The sequence below is a fragment of the Silurus aristotelis genome (genome assembly GCF_946808225.1).
Source record: "Silurus aristotelis genome assembly, chromosome: 11".
NCBI lineage: Eukaryota > Metazoa > Chordata > Actinopteri > Siluriformes > Siluridae > Silurus > Silurus aristotelis.
Window position 1 is genome coordinate 20,439,376 of NC_139584.1, and position 17,921 is coordinate 20,457,296.

General features: G+C 38.8%; 1 protein-coding gene across 4 annotated transcripts in view; it reads right to left on the reverse strand.

The window, feature by feature from the left end:
• Positions 1-17,921, reverse strand: part of LOC310733325 (cyclin-dependent kinase 17) — a 35,576-nt gene that overhangs the window by 13,243 nt on the left and 4,412 nt on the right. For 2 of the 4 annotated variants that reach the window (XM_083554513.1, XM_083554512.1), the window contains exons 2-6: positions 10,372-10,524; positions 8,663-8,809; positions 3,522-3,655; positions 2,457-2,582; positions 1,096-1,152 (exon numbers count right to left, since the gene is read on the reverse strand). In XM_083554513.1, coding sequence (XP_083410639.1) covers positions 1,096-1,152; positions 2,457-2,582; positions 3,522-3,655; positions 8,663-8,809; positions 10,372-10,501 — 594 coding nt within the window. In that variant the 5' untranslated portion in view covers positions 10,502-10,524. The remainder of the gene's footprint in view (positions 1-1,095; positions 1,153-2,456; positions 2,583-3,521; positions 3,656-8,662; positions 8,810-10,371; positions 10,525-17,921) is intronic. The other 2 variants (XM_083554515.1, XM_083554514.1) reach the window with 1 other exon arrangement.

The following is a 17,921-nucleotide window of genomic DNA, read 5'->3' on the forward strand; positions in this document are numbered from 1 at the left end:
TACCGTATCGTGAAAGCTTGTTAAAGTTTTCCGATGGTTCGTGATGAGAAACAAAATTTAGCTTACTGATAATTGCATTCAACTTTCTATTTTTTTTTTTATTACCACACACAAATTATTGCATATGCTTTCATTATAAGTCTGTTTTTTTTATTTTTTTTTAAGGTCTTCTGATAGATGTGTTTGTCTAAACTGTAGAGAGCATGAAAAAGATGGGAGGGGGAGATAGGAAGAAAAAAGGAGTAGAACCAGCAAAACTGCAAATGACAAGGAGAAAGGGGAAATGAATGCTACAGAGAGAGAGAAGAAGCCAGGGAAATGTCTGCTGTTATGAGAGACAAGGAGGAAGCTGAGTTACATGTGGAGCATGTGGAGAGCTCTACAGTGACAACAAAGCTCAGTCCAGAATCAGAGATGAGCATAAACATCCTGGCTGTAGAATTTGCTTTTGGTACAGTATATCAAAATCTGTTTTTTTATTTGTTTTGTTTTGTTTTTATGGTTACTCCAATAAAATCACTGGGTCTTACCTGGCTGAGAAACAGATCTGGCTACACCCCTGGCCACCATCTATTCTGTCCATTAGATAAAAGGCTCCACTATAGAAGCACTACTAATCAAGTATAATTTAGAGTAACACAGTGGATTTGCAATGTGTATAATGCTGATACAAGTGCATCGGACAAAAAAATTACCCTACTTTATTGGTGTTCTGGTAAGTCGGTTGTGTATTTCAGCACTATTACCCATCATCATTTGATTTGAAGTCAGGTTCTGACCACAGAACTGCTACTTGATATTTTAGTCGGTGGAATGGATGTGAGTGCATGTGTCCTTATGGATGCTCATGTGTATTGTGGGAGTCTGGGTTGGAGATATTTTTTTTTTTTTGAAAAGCTGTTGTTTAATAACTTATTTGACCACCACTCATTCATTCACGGGCACTGAGACTGCCCGTACTGCATAATGATTGGGTGCAGTATTTTACATGCTAAATTCATTATTAGAAGCAAATGATACAGTTACAGTTCTCTCCCTTTGTTTTTCATACACTCCTATGATAAATAATAAATGAATGAAGGCTTATGAACTTACTTCTCCGAGTTTGTCCAATTTGATGTATGTCTCCAGTTTCCCAAAGCCAATTTCAGACTGTGAGGAAAGTAAACAGTAAAGATTTAGGAGTCACGCTTCATAACGACATGGTTAGCTGTATGTTACATAACTACAAAATAAACTTAAGATTTCCAAGAACATTTCAAGGAATTTGTTATAACCTTTCTTTCTAATATCTAGACTCAGAGTCCAAAGCCATGAAATAACTCAGATATGCTGAAAAATCTGCACATATAGTAAGACAAGGTTTAAAAAAAAAAAAATCTCAGGGCCTGTATGTTTACCCCCACATCCATCAATTAGCTTTTCTTTCTCTTATGCCTTCTGGGTAGAAAAACACTTTGGTCACTTCCAGCAGAGAAACTAGGCTAATACACAGAGCACATTGTATTTATCTACTGTGCTAATACTGAGGGTAATTTGAATTTCTGCCAGAAAGTAAATGTGTTCCCTTCGTTTCATGTGTTATCAGTGTCACCTCTGACCAGCATAATATACGCAGCTAGCATCGCAGTTATAATAGACATAATTCTTGCATAAAATATACAAATTGCACAAATTCTGGGAGATCGTTAAGAATCTTCTTTTCTGGCTAAAGCCATATGCGTGTATTGTTCATAACAATTGCAGGGACACGAGGGAAAATTCTGATCTCTGTGACATTAACCATACCTGTTGTCTGCACTAGATGGGCTGGTTTAAGAGGTAAAGAGGACCAGAGGACCAGATTGCTTTGAGTTGGCCAGAAGGATATACTAACTCGCTGGTGGTGGTAGCTGAGTAGTTAAGGCATTAGACTCTCGGTCGGAAGAGCACAAGTTTAAATCCCAGCACCACCACGGTGCCACAGCTGGAAGTCACACTGGATAAGGGTGTCAGCCAAATGCCAGGCAATGTAAATGTGACTCAAAAAAATCAGTCCTTACAGCTGTGGTGAGCAAGAAAAAAACATCTCAGAATGCCCATCAAGGCTTGAAATGAATTAACAACCAACAGCAGTAGGCCCAATCCGCTACCACTCCTTTCAAAAACAAATATCTGAAGCTGTCATGGACACAAACTCAAGTCCAAGTGATTTGTTTTTTGCCAGTTTCGGTGCATCTTTGCCCATGATTCTAAACACCCATTTACACATTTCAAGCGATTTGTATTTCACCCTGGATAGGGCGTCTGCTAAATGCTGTAAACGTAATTGTAAATGCCTTATACTGCATCAAACTTATTCCAACTGCTTTGACTTGAATCAACATGTTAGCATGAACGCCATCCTCGGCACATCCTCGACACACATCCACAGAATTGTTTATTTTTTTTTCATGTGGGGTTAATCCATGGCTTACCAATGAAGCTCGCCGCAGCCTCCGACTCAAGGGTTTATCGAACGGAGGGCTGTTCATAGCAAATTTCTCCAGATAACCCTCTGGCAAACGGATATCCACTGGCAGTGATAGACGCTTATTAATGTCCTACAGGAAGAAACAACATGGGTGTGACCAAGGAAGAGGAGTCAAGTTACACACACATTCGAAATCAATAAATCTTATGGTGAAATAAGACACGGGGGTGGACACCTCGCTAAGCATTAATTCCATAGTAAAACAAACTCACATGAATGCGCTATATATATATATATATATATATATATATATATATATATATATATAAACTTACTTCTTCTCAAAGATGCACATTGAGGTTTATAGGGTCTAAGCTGAAATATTTTAAACATAGATTTTTTTTTTTTTATGTTCAGTTACAGGGCATCCAGAAAGTGTTCACAGCGATTCACTTTTTCCACATGTTGTTTATGTTTTTATTTTTTATATTTAATGAATTTGCAAAGATTTCAAACAAACTTCTTTTAAGTTGTCGTTCGGGGGCGGTGTTTGTAGAATTTTAAGGAAAATACTGACTTTAATACATTATGGAATAAAGCTGTAGCATAACAAAAAAAAGTGGAAAAAGTGAAGCGCTGTAAATACTTTCTAGATGCACTGAACATGTTTTACAGAAAGCCAACGGGAAGAAAAGACAAAATGGCACAGCTAATGGATGGTTTTAAATTCAACAACTCATCAGTCAAAAAGGCAACACGGGCATTAAACTCTGTTGTTAACGCCCCAAGCATAAGACCAATACCCGCTGCATCTGGTTTCATATTCCAAATATTTTTCGCTGATCATTAGGAGCCTTACAGTACAGCTCCAGTATAAACACCAGGACTAATAACATTTGCAATTTATGCTTGCATTGCAAGAGAGAGAAATAGAGAGAGAGCAAGAGAGCGAGAGAGAGAGAGAGGGCGGGGGGGGGGGGGGGGGTTGAGAGAGAGAGAGAGGGGGGGGGGGGTAAAGAGAGATGGAGAGAAGATGGTGGTCCTGCTGTTCCACGTGCTCATGTAATACCTCATTGCAGATGCGCCGTGAATGGTTGTTACGCATTCGCACTCGGACAGGACTCTGCACCTCATCGGATGAAGTCCCTGATGCCTGATCGCTCTCGCCGTCGGACCCCATTTTCACATTTTCATGCACTATGCCTTCAAACACACACACACACACACACACACACACACACACACACACACACACACACACACACACACACACATATATATATATCACTATGACAGCAAAATCATTAAAATATTAGTTAAAACATCCTAACAGAAGCAGTAACTCAACATTGCAACAAAAGACTGTGACATAGAAACCAGTGAGATTCGGAGGTTGGATAAATTGCAAATGACAGTTTGTTCGGGTGATTAACATAGATGAATTTGGATTCATTCTTAACGTTACTAATAATCGTAACTAAACCCATAACTTCCAAAGCTTAATATTCAATTCTAAGTAAGTAAACTGGGCTCATAGACAATATTTATAGGAGTCCAATCGCTGCTTTCTTGACTGGTCTTTTTAATATACAAATCACTTGTATACAGGACAATATATCAAGTGTTTTAGTGGCATACTAAGGAACTGAGAAAGTTTACAGTGTTCACTGTGATTCAAAACAGATCAGATAAAGGCTATGGAGTAGTTGGCAGTAAGAACTATGGGCAAAAGGGCATTTGTTGTTCTATTACTGCTTATAATGGTTGTACTCCCTTGGTCAGAGGAATGAGGTGGTAACTGGTAACTAAATTTTGGGGAAATTTGAAAGAAGAAGCATGTCGGCCTTCACTTTTCCTGGGTGCTAGAGAAAGCTGGATAGTAGACAGAAAAGTACAAAAAGTCACCAAATCGGCAGAGAACATAAGCAAGAAGATATGAAGCCTCTCATTCACAGGGCACTACAAAAATGTGGCCAAATTTAAATGTTTTATATTGTGAACTTAAGTTTTTCAAAGCCAAATGTATAACATGGTTCATGGATAACATGATGGATAAACACAACTGTGTCTGCTTTATTGCAATATATATGTACAGCCTAGTTCTGCTGATTATATTCCTTCTGTCTGTAGGAATTTGATTATTTTTTACTCAACAGACAAATCCTGGTGTGAAGAAACATGCAAAATGCAACCAAAGTACAGAAGATAATCAAAGTGCATTCAAAAATATGTTTTTTGTAAGTATTTCCATAATGAATTCAGACTGGTTCAGGGTGAAGGTTGGACTGCATCAAGGATCGGCTCTGAGTCCTTTCCTGTTTGCAGTGGTAATGGACAGGTTGACGGACGAGGTCAGACAGGAGTCTCCCTGGACTATAATGTTTGCAGATGATATTGTGATTTGTGGTGAGAGTAGAGAGCAGGTTGAGAAGAGCCTGGAGAGGTGGAGATATGCGCTGGAGAGAAAGGGAATGAAAGTCAGTAGGAGTAAGACAGGGTACATGTGTGTGAATGAGAGGGAGGGCAGTGGAGTGATGTGGTTGCAGGGAGAAGAGGTGGAGAAGGTGGAGGAGTTCAGGTACCTGGGGTCAACAGTGCAAAGTAATAGAGAGTGTGTTAGAGAAGTAAAGAAAAGAGTGCAGGCAGGGTGGAGTGGGTGGAGAAGAGTGACAGGAGTGATTTGTGATAGTAGGGTATCTGCAAGAATGAAAGGGAAAGTTTATAGGACTGTGGTGAGACCTGCGATGTTGTATGGTTTAGAGACAGTGGCATTGAGTAAAAGACAGGAGTTGGAGCTGGAGGTAGCAGAGCTGAAGATGTTTAGGTTTTCGTTGGGAGTGACGAGGATGGACAAGATTAGAAATGAGTTTATTAGAGGGACAGCGCATGTAGGATGTTTTGGTGACAAGGTGAGGGAGGCGAGATTGAGATGGTTTGGACATGTGCAGAGGAGGGACATGAATTATATTGGTAGAAGAATGCTGAGGATGGAGCCACCAGGTAGGAGGAAAAGAGGAAGGCTAAGGAGGAGGTTCATGGATGTGGTGAGGGAAGACATGCAGGTAAGTTGGTGTGAAAGAGGCAGATGTAGAGGACAGGGTGGTATGGAGACGGATGATCCGCTGTGGCGACCCCTAATGGGAGCAGCCGAAAGAAGAAGAAGAAGATTTCCATAATGAATTCTTTTAGATTTATTTTATTTAGAACAAGTCTAAAATTAAGGCATATCCAAGCATCTGGAAATTCCAGTGAGGATTAAATGCAAGAACTCAAGAACTCAAATGTTGCTTAAAACCCCACCTCTGAGCAAGAAGATGACTTAAGAGGATGCCACAGAGAGAACAACATTTAGTTTGCAGAAGTTGCAGAGTGAAGGTGCACCAGCCAATGAGAGAAAGAGCTCTGTATACATATGACATGCATGGGAAGATGGCTAGAAAGAAGACATTACTGAAATACAAGCCACATAAAAGCATGTTTGGAGTTTCCAAGCATCAAAATTAAAAGTGGGATAACAGGTTGTGGCCACCTAAGTGGAAGAAAAGGCTAAAATTCAAAACACTATTTATGGTAAAAACCTAAAAACTGCTCATTCCTCAGCAAACACCATCCCAAAAGTGAAATGGGTGTGGCAGCATCATGCTGTGAGAACGCTTTTCCTCAGCAGGGACTGGGCATTATGTTTAAAGTCAAAGATGAATTGATTGTACAAAAAAACAGAGAGATATTGCAAGAATGCTTCAGTCTGATAAAAAGGCCAGAGCAATACAGGAATGGCTATGAAGGTGACTGTTCTACTAATCTATCTAATCGGAAATCTGTGGCACTGTCTGCAGTCAACAAATATAAATGTGAAAACCCAGAGCGAATCTGACAGGAAGAATGGGTGGAGTATATACATATACATACATACATACATACATACATACATACATACATACATACATACATACATACATACATACATACATACATACATACATACATACATACATACATACATACATACATACATACATACATACATACATACATACATACATACAGTGGGACAAGTAAGTATTTGATACACTGCCAATTTTTCAAGTTTTCCCCCTTACAAAAAATGGAGAGATTTGTAATTTTCATCATAGGTACACCTCAACTCGGAGAGACAGAATCTAAAAAAAATTATCCAGAAAATCTCTCTGTATGAATTTTAAATAATGAATAAACATTTTAATGCATTAAAAAATAAGTATTTGATACAATAGAAAAATATAACTTAATATTTGGTAGAGAAACCTTTGTTTACAATTACAGAGGTTAGACATTTCCTATAGTTCTTGACCAGGTTTGCACACACTACAGCAGGGATTTTGGCAAAGATCACCCAGATGGTCTTTGGGAAACTTCAGATGGGCCTAGACATGTGCTGGCTTGAGCAGAGGGACCTTGCACACGCTGCAGGATTTTAATTTATGACAGTGTAGTGTGTTACTAATGATAACCGTTAAGACTGTGGTCCCAGCTCTCTTCAGTTCATTGACCAGGTCCATCCCTGTAGTTCTAGGCTGATCCCTCACCTTTCTCAGGATCATTGATACTCCATGAGGCGAGATCTTGCATATGGAGCCCCAGTCCATGGAAGATTGACAGTCATCTTGAATTTCTTCCATTTTCTAATAATTGCGCCAACAGTTGTTGCCTTACAATTTTGTCCCTAGTGTCCTTAGACAGGACTTTGGTCTTGCCCATAGTGGAGAGGTTGGAGCTTGATTAATTGAGTGTGTCGACGGTCTTTTATACACATAACGAGTTAATCAGGTGGAATTAATACAGGTAATGAGTGGAGGATTGGAGAGCTTCTTTAAAGACAAACTAACAGGCCTGTGAGAGACAAAATTCTTGCTGGTTGGTAGGTGATTAAATACTTATTTCATGCAATAAAATGGAAAATAATTATTTAAAACCATACAATGTAATTTTCTGGATTTTATTTTAGATTCTGTCTCTCACAGTTGAGGTGTACCCACGATGAAAAGTACAGTTCTTTGTAAGTGGGAAAACTTGAAAAATGTATCAAATACTTATTTGCCATGTACACCATGATGACATCATTGAAAATATCGTAAGTTGAGACATAGCCTAGCCTACCCATGAGTCCTAATTGATGGCGATCAGTAAGGGTGTAGAATACTGTAATGTGTTAATAATTTAACACATTACAGTACATCATTTAGCAAAACAGAGCAATTTAGAGTACCATATTGTATGAACAGTATACATATATGTGGCAGCGGGCGTGTGGAAGAGCACCGGTTCGGCACGCTCCGATACGTCGATAAAAATGATAGACACAAGAACTAAAACTGGGCGTTGACATACCAAAAACACGGAACAAATATGAGCTCAACCACTGAGCTATCAGAACTCTGTTGATCACTGGCAGCTTCCCAACGTATCATACGAAACTCAAAATGCAGAACAATTTCTTTTGCCATCGTATGATGAAAAAATTGTATGCCGAACCATCGTAACTTGGACTACTTGTATGTAAGTACATGCATGTAAAAAAAATAACTCACTACTAACTATCAAGATTTTTCTACAAAATAAAATGTATGCAAACTGGACAGATCATATTCCTTTTAAAAGACGAAATGCATTTACTAAAGAAAACTTTTTTCCTTTTTTTTTTTAAAGTAACTGTATATCTTCATTTAAATGCAAATTCACACTGATTGAAAAAGCCTGAACAACATAACTGCCATTTGCTGGTTGTCAATCACCTACAGACTGACATTTGCAAGTAGAGAATCTTAAGAGGAAAAACAAGAACCCCCAAAGATCTACAGAAAAGTCAGAGATGCATGCAAAGGAGAAACATCCAAAACTGGACATGTGCTGATATGTGAGAATGTGATCGCACTGAAATATTCAACATGAAGGAGATTCTTCATTGTAAAAAATGCTTCAGAATATCACAGAGCTCATTTTGCATCTTAATACTGAACCTTTTTAATCAATCCAGCAGGTCATTGCAAAAAGCCAGTAACACACACATACTGTATAAAAATAGTATTAGGATATAGTATGTTAGGTTACTTACAGTATATAATAATGGGATATTGAATATTATTATTTTTTATTATTATTATCCAAATTATATCTCAGCACATGGACAAAAAAGAAAGAAAATGATAGATAGACAGGGAAAGAGAGAATCACCAAGAGAGCCAGTCCGGTGAAGAGAAAGGTAGGGTCGGTCCAGGCCGTCTCTACGCATCGCGCCGCGCCCCAAACCCCCTGCGTAGTGGCGCAAGAACGAAGGGGCACTTTGGGATGCGGGAGGGGGCACGGGGCAAACCATGGACTCTAAGAGAGGATATGAAAGAGAGAGAGAGAGAAAAAGAAAGAAATGAAATAGAAAGACGTACAGCTGTAGGAGATTTGGGTACAGAGTTACCTAAAGGTCGAAGGAGGAGCCATGCAAAAGGAAAGAGTCCGACACAGAGTAGAGCTCAAATAAAAAGTTACATAATCGTAAGCAGTTGTAGCACAGGTTCACGTCAAATTCCTGTTCAAATGTTTATTTGTGGCCGAATTCAATCCAAGCATCAACCCAGCAAAAAGGACTTCTTGTGTATTGTTTCATGCTAACTTTTTTCCCTAGAGCTGAGCAGTTAAGGAGTGAGCGATTAGCTAGAGGCTAAAAAAATTACCTTCTGCTAAAGACAGGCCTAGATCTGTAAAAAAAAAAAAAAAAAAAAGATAAATGTTTTTGATAAACGTGTGTCCCCGTTTTCCATCTAGATTAATATCATACGTTACATAATACTTTTAGATTGGTCAGATGGTCAGGTAACTAAATCCATGCTGTGAAATTTAACTTTGACATTTGTTTGAGTTGCCTTTAACTGGTTGTACTGATTCTGGGCCATTCCAAGAACTAAAATACGCTTAACTAAGCTGAATACGTATGTTAATGTGGCTGTACCTGTGTAACCCCTCGTGTTGTTTTCCACTTTTATACGAATCATCTATAAACAAGCAATGAATCGACATTGCATTGTTTTGCAGAATCATTAAAAAAAAGATTATTCACTTTTAATTTGTCATCAATAGTTCTGACAGGAAATCAAGTGCTAAATCCTACAGATCCCTTTGAGCCAGTAATCTGGTGTGATCCACCTGTGCCCAATAAACTGACCTTTGCGCTAAGAACTTTCACCACAATTCGAGCTCATTCTGATGTACTTTCACTTTCGTTCGGCCTTGAGGTTCAGATATTTCTTTATTCTTTATTGCTGTAAGATCACCTAGCTGTTTCTGCTCTAGAAAAATAAAAATAAAAATACACTCCTGGGCAGAAAGGGCTGAAAACCGAAAATATGGAGCTTTTAATAGTTTTAACACTCACCTGTGACAGTATTTGCTTGTGTCCTTATGCTGCAATTAACTTTTTGGTAGGAAAAAATGCTCGAAATTCACTTCAAATGTAAAATCTAAATTCTAAAGTTTGTTGTGAAATTAACACATTAGCGCATGTCTGGGTGTACAAACTCACATTTTTCTTGAAAGATTATTCGTTGTATGGCATGTTGTAATTTAACCATTTTTTTTATAATTTTTTTTAAAGGAAATTATTAACCTTAGAAATTTTGCCCATTTTGGGTTTCACGCACATAGACAAAGGCCACATCGGAATATTGCAATGCTGCTTCTGCAATGCCTGGAATTTCAGTGGCAAATATCTCTAAGGCAATGCTGCAGTTTGGAGCTTTTACAAGAAAAGTGTAATAAATTATAAAATAGTTTCAATAAAAAATTTGAACTTAAATACTTGTTTGTCCAAGTGTAGTGCTTTGTGAAAATGACCTTGAACTAAAAAACGATGCCTACGTTCACTACAGCTAGCTTAATATATGTTTGCTCACCATTTTCCTGTGACGTTGGTGGCCCGTCTGTTGCTGCCTGTTCTGCAAGTTCAGACAGGTTCTCGTCCACTGGCCGGGCGCTGCGCAGACTCATAGACAAGCGCCTCTTAATGATCTTCATGCGGTCCATCTGAGCTCACTTCATTCAGAGGCCTGCGAGAACAAACATGCTTCAGTCATATGCTACAATTTCTTCACACTAACTAAATAATGAATGAAACAATAGCATTTTTCTAATTGATATCAATTGTGACTAAAGTCCAACATTAATTAAATCCTTTGATTAACTAGTCTTCTGCTTATAGGGTTTCCTCTAGGAATAATGTAGGTCAAAGAGGAGTCTGGTTAGTCAGGTTAGAGTTAATAGAGGCAGTGGTGGTCCAGTGGTTAAGGCTCTGGGTTACTGATTACAAGGTTGGGGGTTCAAGCCCTGGTATCGCCAAACTGCCACTATTGGGCCCTTGAGCAAGACTCTGTGCTCTGTATAATGCATGTTTTACAATGTTTTTTTTGTTTGTTTTTTTGCATTATACTGTTGCAACATGATTGGCTGATACAATAACTGCATGAATGTGTAGGTGCACAGGGGTTCCTAATAATATGGTCGGTGAATATCTATTTTTCCTATTGTTCTCAAAATGAAATTTGTGCTGTGAGCATGAGGGGATTGTGGTCGTGACTCTGGACTCAGGGCCCTTTGGATGCTTTTTGAGATCCCTTAGCGTACAAGGTACTGTTATCTGTTTCCATTTTAAATTATAGCCTCAGGTTAAATATATGTTTGTTAACCTTGATCATTAATTACTAGAACAACTAAGCTGAAAAAGAAAAAAAAAAAGAAAAAATAATATATATATTATACACAAATATAGGGACACTGAGTTCCCTCACGAACGTATTAAGTGTCGGACCGCAAGTTTGTTTAATCTCAATTTTTTATTATTATTATTATTATTATTATTATTATTATTATTATTATTATTAATCTTGAAAACATATTAAAAAAAACAAAAAAAAACAAATTAAAACCAAAGAAATAAAAATAGAAACTCGAGTTAGTGCAGTGTCACTGCGGCTACTCACTGCACGGTTGATGTTTACAAATATTTAAATTAATAAACTGCATTAAGTACAAACAATAAGCAATTTTATATTTCGCATTTCTTCCCCCTAACTGTACCGAAATTGAACCGAATCGTGACTTCAAAAACAGAGGTACGTACGAACCGTGTGTATATTCTGTGTATATAAACATATGTCTCAAGGAAGTAAACAATAACAAACGCGTTGGGACGGAACTGCGCATGTCTGCTCCTAAAGCATTTTTAGCGGCGCCATTTTTAAAGCACTGCGCTTGTCAAAACAAGATGGCTTAACGCATACTTTTTAAGTTTAGCTCAAACTTAACAGGTTAGATATTTATAAAACCTTAAAATAGATAAAGTGAAAATACCGGAGCCCTTAAATACGCCAACTTTTCACAACAGAACCTTTTACCTTTAAGTACGGTATCCAGTATCCTACAGTGTGGACGATGTTTATCTTATGTTTGGTGAGGGTTGAAGTTTCACACACTCTCCTTTTTTGGGCCGTTGCTATGGTAACCGGGAGGCAATTACTGCACTTGCATGGCCGGGTACATCTGTATGTCAAGGCTAATAACACTATTAAATTGTAGGGAGTGAAATTTAAGGTTAAAACCTAACAGTGCGAGTGATTTGGAATCGCGGGAAATAACAGTCTGTGCAGGGCTTGTGAGTATAGAGAGAAAGATGAGGTGCAGTGTTTGAGGGATTGTATTTGTTTCACCTTCCGATGTTCAATAAACCAGGTGTTGTGATCTCCCGAGATCCTTGTTAGATTTCCTAACTACAGTAGTGAGTAACCGATTGGCAGAATAAACCCAATAAGCCACGAATGCACGTGCATTACAATATTAGTGGTACTGTTCCATCATAACTAATTGCATACATAATTATTTCATGTGATACTTGTTGCTGCGGAACAGTGCGTGCGTGCGTGTGTGTGAGGGTTTGAATGCTTCATCTGAGCCCCGTGTGTGATCACGAATAAACAAGAAAATTCAATTCAATGCTGGCAAACTTGTCATTAACTAATTCATATTAATCATGTGGTGTTGATCCCCGAGTTGATAGTCAGTATCCAGCCTGCTGTATTCCAAGTGTCACGTTGTGTTTGCCTTAGCTAACCAGAAACATCCAATGACACTTCCTTACATGAATGAATGGCTGTTGAAATGGTCTATACACGTATAACACACACACAAAAAAAACCCCACTTTATTCCATAAACAATATTGATGGGACTGGAAGAACTTCCATGGGCGTGTATAATTATGAACAGGGCCTAAATTTATCTTTGATTTCATAATTACACACACTGTTAGCTTGTTTTAGGCTATTTATTATCCAGCAATCAGATACTTTAGATTGGACTGTTGGTGTTTTATTTACCTGATAGATGTCGGATCTGTGTTGACATTTTCCAATCCCCTGATGTATGCATGTGGTGTAAATGCATGTGATCTTGATGGAAAACACACCTCACACTTGATAAGGCAGTGTTTTAAAGCAGCACTCTGAAATTCTTGACCACGGAAACCGAACCCTTAACACGATGTAAGGCTCTTCCACCTCTTGGTAGATCATTAGCTGTGTTGTGTTACGCATGGCAGTAAATTACTAACAAAGAGCAAATTAATCTAAGTAAGTCTTTGTTATCCTGCCCTAATAACAAAACAGCACATATCCGTGGTCACAAAATAAACCCACAGTATCGATGTAAATTCGATCCTTACGGATTCAGAGAACAAGCAGATAATACATGGATTAAGCCTATTTGACTAATGCTTTTACATACTATGCTTTTTACAAAGGATATTTTATGAACTAAATATTACTGCCATTACTTGAAACCCTGTGGATAATAAATCTTTCAAATATACAGAGGCATTTGTTTATGTTAATGATCAAAATCAAAATGGAAGCACATAGGTTTTGTTAGAAAACATTTCAATAGTCAGTCAACCAGACAACACCATAATATACCCAGCAGCTGTACATCAGGACCTGTGCTAAACCATCATTGCTAGCAAGGCTTTTTTTGCACTAAACTTAGAATCCAGAACTACTGACCAGAATCACTGACTTACATTTGAATCCATTTTCTTTTTATGAATTTGTATTCAATTATTCCCAATAGTTGAGTCTCTTCCTTTCATAGCGTCTCTTGCTCTTGCATCACTTGCTCTGCTTTAAGAAGTGTCTGTTTGCATTAGAGTTTTTAATCCATATTTTTTATCCACATCATATTTAAGCCATCACATCACGTGTTGCCAGGGTCAAAATCTACTGTGAGGCCTTCAGAACCAGCAGTGCGGGTGCCTGCAACGTAAAGTACTTGTTGCATGTAGCTGTTGCTTTGACCAAAAAGATTTCTAGTTCACGTCTCTAGGTCCATCTAGCAGGGGTACAATAGCGTGGGCATTTTCATGTCCTTCCATTGGATGGTCACTAAAATATATTTGTGTGGGTCCCTCATACCAGTTAATATGTAAGGGGTCCACATCTGCCCCACGCACACTCGCCACTGGTGTCCCACAAGGTTCGGTACCTGGTCCCCTGTTTTTCTCCCTCTATACCCACTCTATTGGTGAAGTCATATCCTCACATTAGTTTTCTTACCACTGCTATGCTGATGCCACTCAAGTCTTTTCTTTTCCTCTCTCTGATACCGCAGCCTCCGCTTGGATCTCAAAACATCTTATAAACTATAGAACATCTTTTAATAGTCCTTTACAATTGTTGTCAGACTTCACGAACACGATCCCCATGTCACACTGTAGGATCTCGGTTGTCAGATGTCAGAATTTACAAATAAAAAAAAAAAACTTGCGCACACTAGCAAAAGACTCGTCCGAAGTTTTACTTCATCGATCTGTTCAGACCTGCGTTCTCTCGCTAATGGTAGCTAGCAGCAAACAAAAACAATCTGCAGCATTCATTTTGCTCGACGTGCCTCAATGGTTTAAAAAAAATAATTAAAAAAAAACTCGTACACACACTCGTTTTCCCTCCATAGGTCTTTTTCTCTTCTTGCTGTAGTCCACCTGACCAACATTTTCCCCTTAGGTTGTTTGAAGTTGTAGCACTGATGTCTAAAATCTAAAAGTTGTAGCACAAGAGTCTAAAATCTTTTGACGCTGCCAGAATTTCATGGGAGGAAAGAAACGATCGCAACAGCCATTAATCTGCTTATTTTTAGAGAAAAAGAAGCAAACATAGGATTGACTTCTGGAAAGTTTATATATCCGAATGGAAATTTTAAAGACCTGAGGTTTGTGATATAACATGCTCTGTTTAAAGTTGCAAACACTTGGTATATATTATATATTGGTGCAAATGCTTACATTTTTTACAATAAGAGAAAACAATGAGCAACATGGGCAATACAGTGGACCAGCACATAGTATTGCTGCCTCGCAGCTCATGAGCTTGAGTTACAGTCTGGATATTGTGTTCTTTGTATTTCTGTGGGCTTTTTCAGGCTCACTGGTTTGCTCCAACCTCTAAAAACACACATGCTGGGCAGACATATCTTCATGGATGAGTGCTTATCAACTAAAACTCAACCTCAGCAAAACATAACTGCTGGTCATCCCAGGTGATTCATCTCCAGGTCAAGATCTCCGAATAACTCTTCATGACTCTCTGTTCATCCCTTCAACCCTTCTGCTCGCAACCTTGGGGGTGTCCATTAACAATTAACTGTCTATCTCCTCACATGTTGCTAATGTGGCCCGTCAATTTCTTCTCTACAACATCCTTCGACCATTTCTGTGAACACAGGCTGCTCAGGTGCTTGTTCAGTCTCCGGTGATTTCCAGACTGGACTCCAGCAACTCTCTGCTGGCAGGTCTTTCTCTGAACGATATTCACTCACTGCAAATGATCCAAAACACAGCTGCACGACTTGAAAATCCACCCAAGTTCTCCCACACCACCCCACTGCTGCGCTCCCTTCACTGGCTTCCAGTAGCTGCACGTATCAGATTCAAAACACTGATGCTTGCCTACAAAGCCAACAATGGACCCATCTTTCCTCAGAGACCTCATCACACCTCGCACTGCACCACGCTGTCTGAGATCCGCCAGCACTGCTCGACTAGTACCACCTTCTTTTGAATGAGAGGTAAGTATACTTCAAGGCTCTTCTCTCTTCTGGCACAGAGGTGGTGGAATGAACTTGCTCCAGATGTCTGAACAGCGGAGTCCCTGGCTATCTCCAAGCGATGGTTGAAGACCTACCTGTACCTGAATCACTTAAACTAACACTTTCCAAATTTGCTTTGTTAAAAAAAATAATAATAAAATAAAAACCCTCAACAAAGTTGTAGGCTGATTTATCTGAAGTTGTAATTTAGCTTACCAGTGTAGATTTGTTCATTGTTAGAGACTTTTGTACGTCGCTCTCAACAAGCGCGTCTGCTGAATGTCGCAAATGTAAATGTTGGAGATGATATGCAGGCAGTGCAGCTGTGGCTACAGTGAAGGGAGACTTGTTGAATTGTGTTCACTGAGTTTTTTGCTTTAGTAAAGACATTCATTTTCAGTGTATGAGATTCCTGTCTGTGATGCAGCGCTCTTGTAATCTGCGTTTCCCTATAATGTTGATGGTTTCTGAACTTAAAAATAGAACTGCATCAGTTAAGCAGATGCGACAGTAATGTTTTCTATGTATTTATTTTTAAATATTAGGAAATCATAGATGAATAATGTCACCTTTCATTTTAATATAATTGTATAAAAGATATAATGCAATATTTATATCACAATATCCTGTTTAATTGCTGCCATGAGGGCTTAGCAGAAGATTGACTGCACTCAGATGCCTTTCATTTTCTTTGCTCTGGGTTGTAATAATCATAAAGAGACCCCCAAAAGAACACTCGCATTAGTCCGATGAGTGCCTTATTCTACAATACCATGCTAGCCAAAAGCAAAAAGATAATGCAAAAAAAATAAAAATAAAGAAAAAACACACTTTGTACCATGTTTGTTGTCTTTTCCCGTGAATTTACTACAAAAACTCTGACTTAGTAAGAAGATAAGGAGGATGTAGTCGGCCATTAAGGCAGCAGCTTTCAGAAGATTAAATCAATAAAACAGGAAAGCTGGACAAGTCATTGTGAGAGGTGAGGACTGGGGCAAAACTGTTTCTCATCTCGGACATTGTCTCCCACCCCGTCCATGACCTTCTAGTCATACAACACACTACTCAGCTCCCGGAATAAAACATATATTCATGCAGTGATTTGATCACAGCAAGTCATCATTCACTGTACTGCACAGTCCCCATTAGGCGTTCCCACTCCTCATTGGGTGATTCAACTAGCAGGATTTGGATCACCTGTACGATATATACTGTGTTCATTCCCAAAGTTAAACTTTCCTCAAATTTGTTGCTCTCGCTAAAAATTAATGGTCTCTGGTCACTTTGTTGTATGTGTGAGAAGGAAGCACGGTCCAGCAAGAAAAAAAATGTGTGCAAATCTTAGCACCATTTTAAAACCCATTAAAACCTGCCATGTTTGTTCACTTTAGATGTCTTGACCTACTATATAACATATTTTAATAGTCCTTAAATTGTTGCTTGTCAGACTGTATGAACACGATCCCCAAGTCAGACTGTAGGATCTCGGTTGTCAGATGTCAGACTTTACGAAAGTCAAAAACTTGCGCACACTAGAAAAAGACTCGTCCGAATTTTACGTCATTGAACTGTTCAGACCTGCGTTCTCTCGCTAATGGTAGCTAGCAGCAAACAAAAACAATCTGCAGCATTCATTTTGCTCATGACATGCCTCAATGATAAAAAACAAACTCATACACTTCTTTTCCGTCCATAACTTTGTTTCTCTTCTTGCTGTTGTCCACCTGACCAACATTTTTCCCTGAGATGGTTTGAAGTTGTAGCGCTGATGGTGCCATCAGGTTCAGTGCTCCTAATGGTTTTTGTTTTGACGGTCATCTGAAAAACCACACTGCAGGAAAGAGTCTAAAATGTTCTGACGCTACCAGAATTTCATCGGAGGAAAGAACGGCCATTAATCTGCTTATTTTTGGATTAAAAAACAACAGACATGGGATTGACTTCTGCCCAGGTTATATATCCGAATGGAGGATTTCAAAGACCTGAGGTTTGTAACATGCTCTGTTTAAAGGTGAAAACACTTAGTAAATACTATATATTGGTGCAAATGCTTAAATTTCTTACAATAAAGAAAACAATTAGCAACATGGGCGGTACAGTGGACCAGCACATAGTATTGCTGCCTCACAGCTCCTGAGCTCAAGTTACAGTCTGGATATTTTGTTCTCTGTATTTCTGTGGGCTTTCTCAGGCTCACTGGTCTCCTCCAACCTCTAAAAACACACAGTAGGTTGACAGAGATTGCAAAACGGCCCCAAAGAGTGTATGCATGTTTTGTTTCTGTATGTGTGAAAACGCAGCATGTTCCAGCAAGAAGC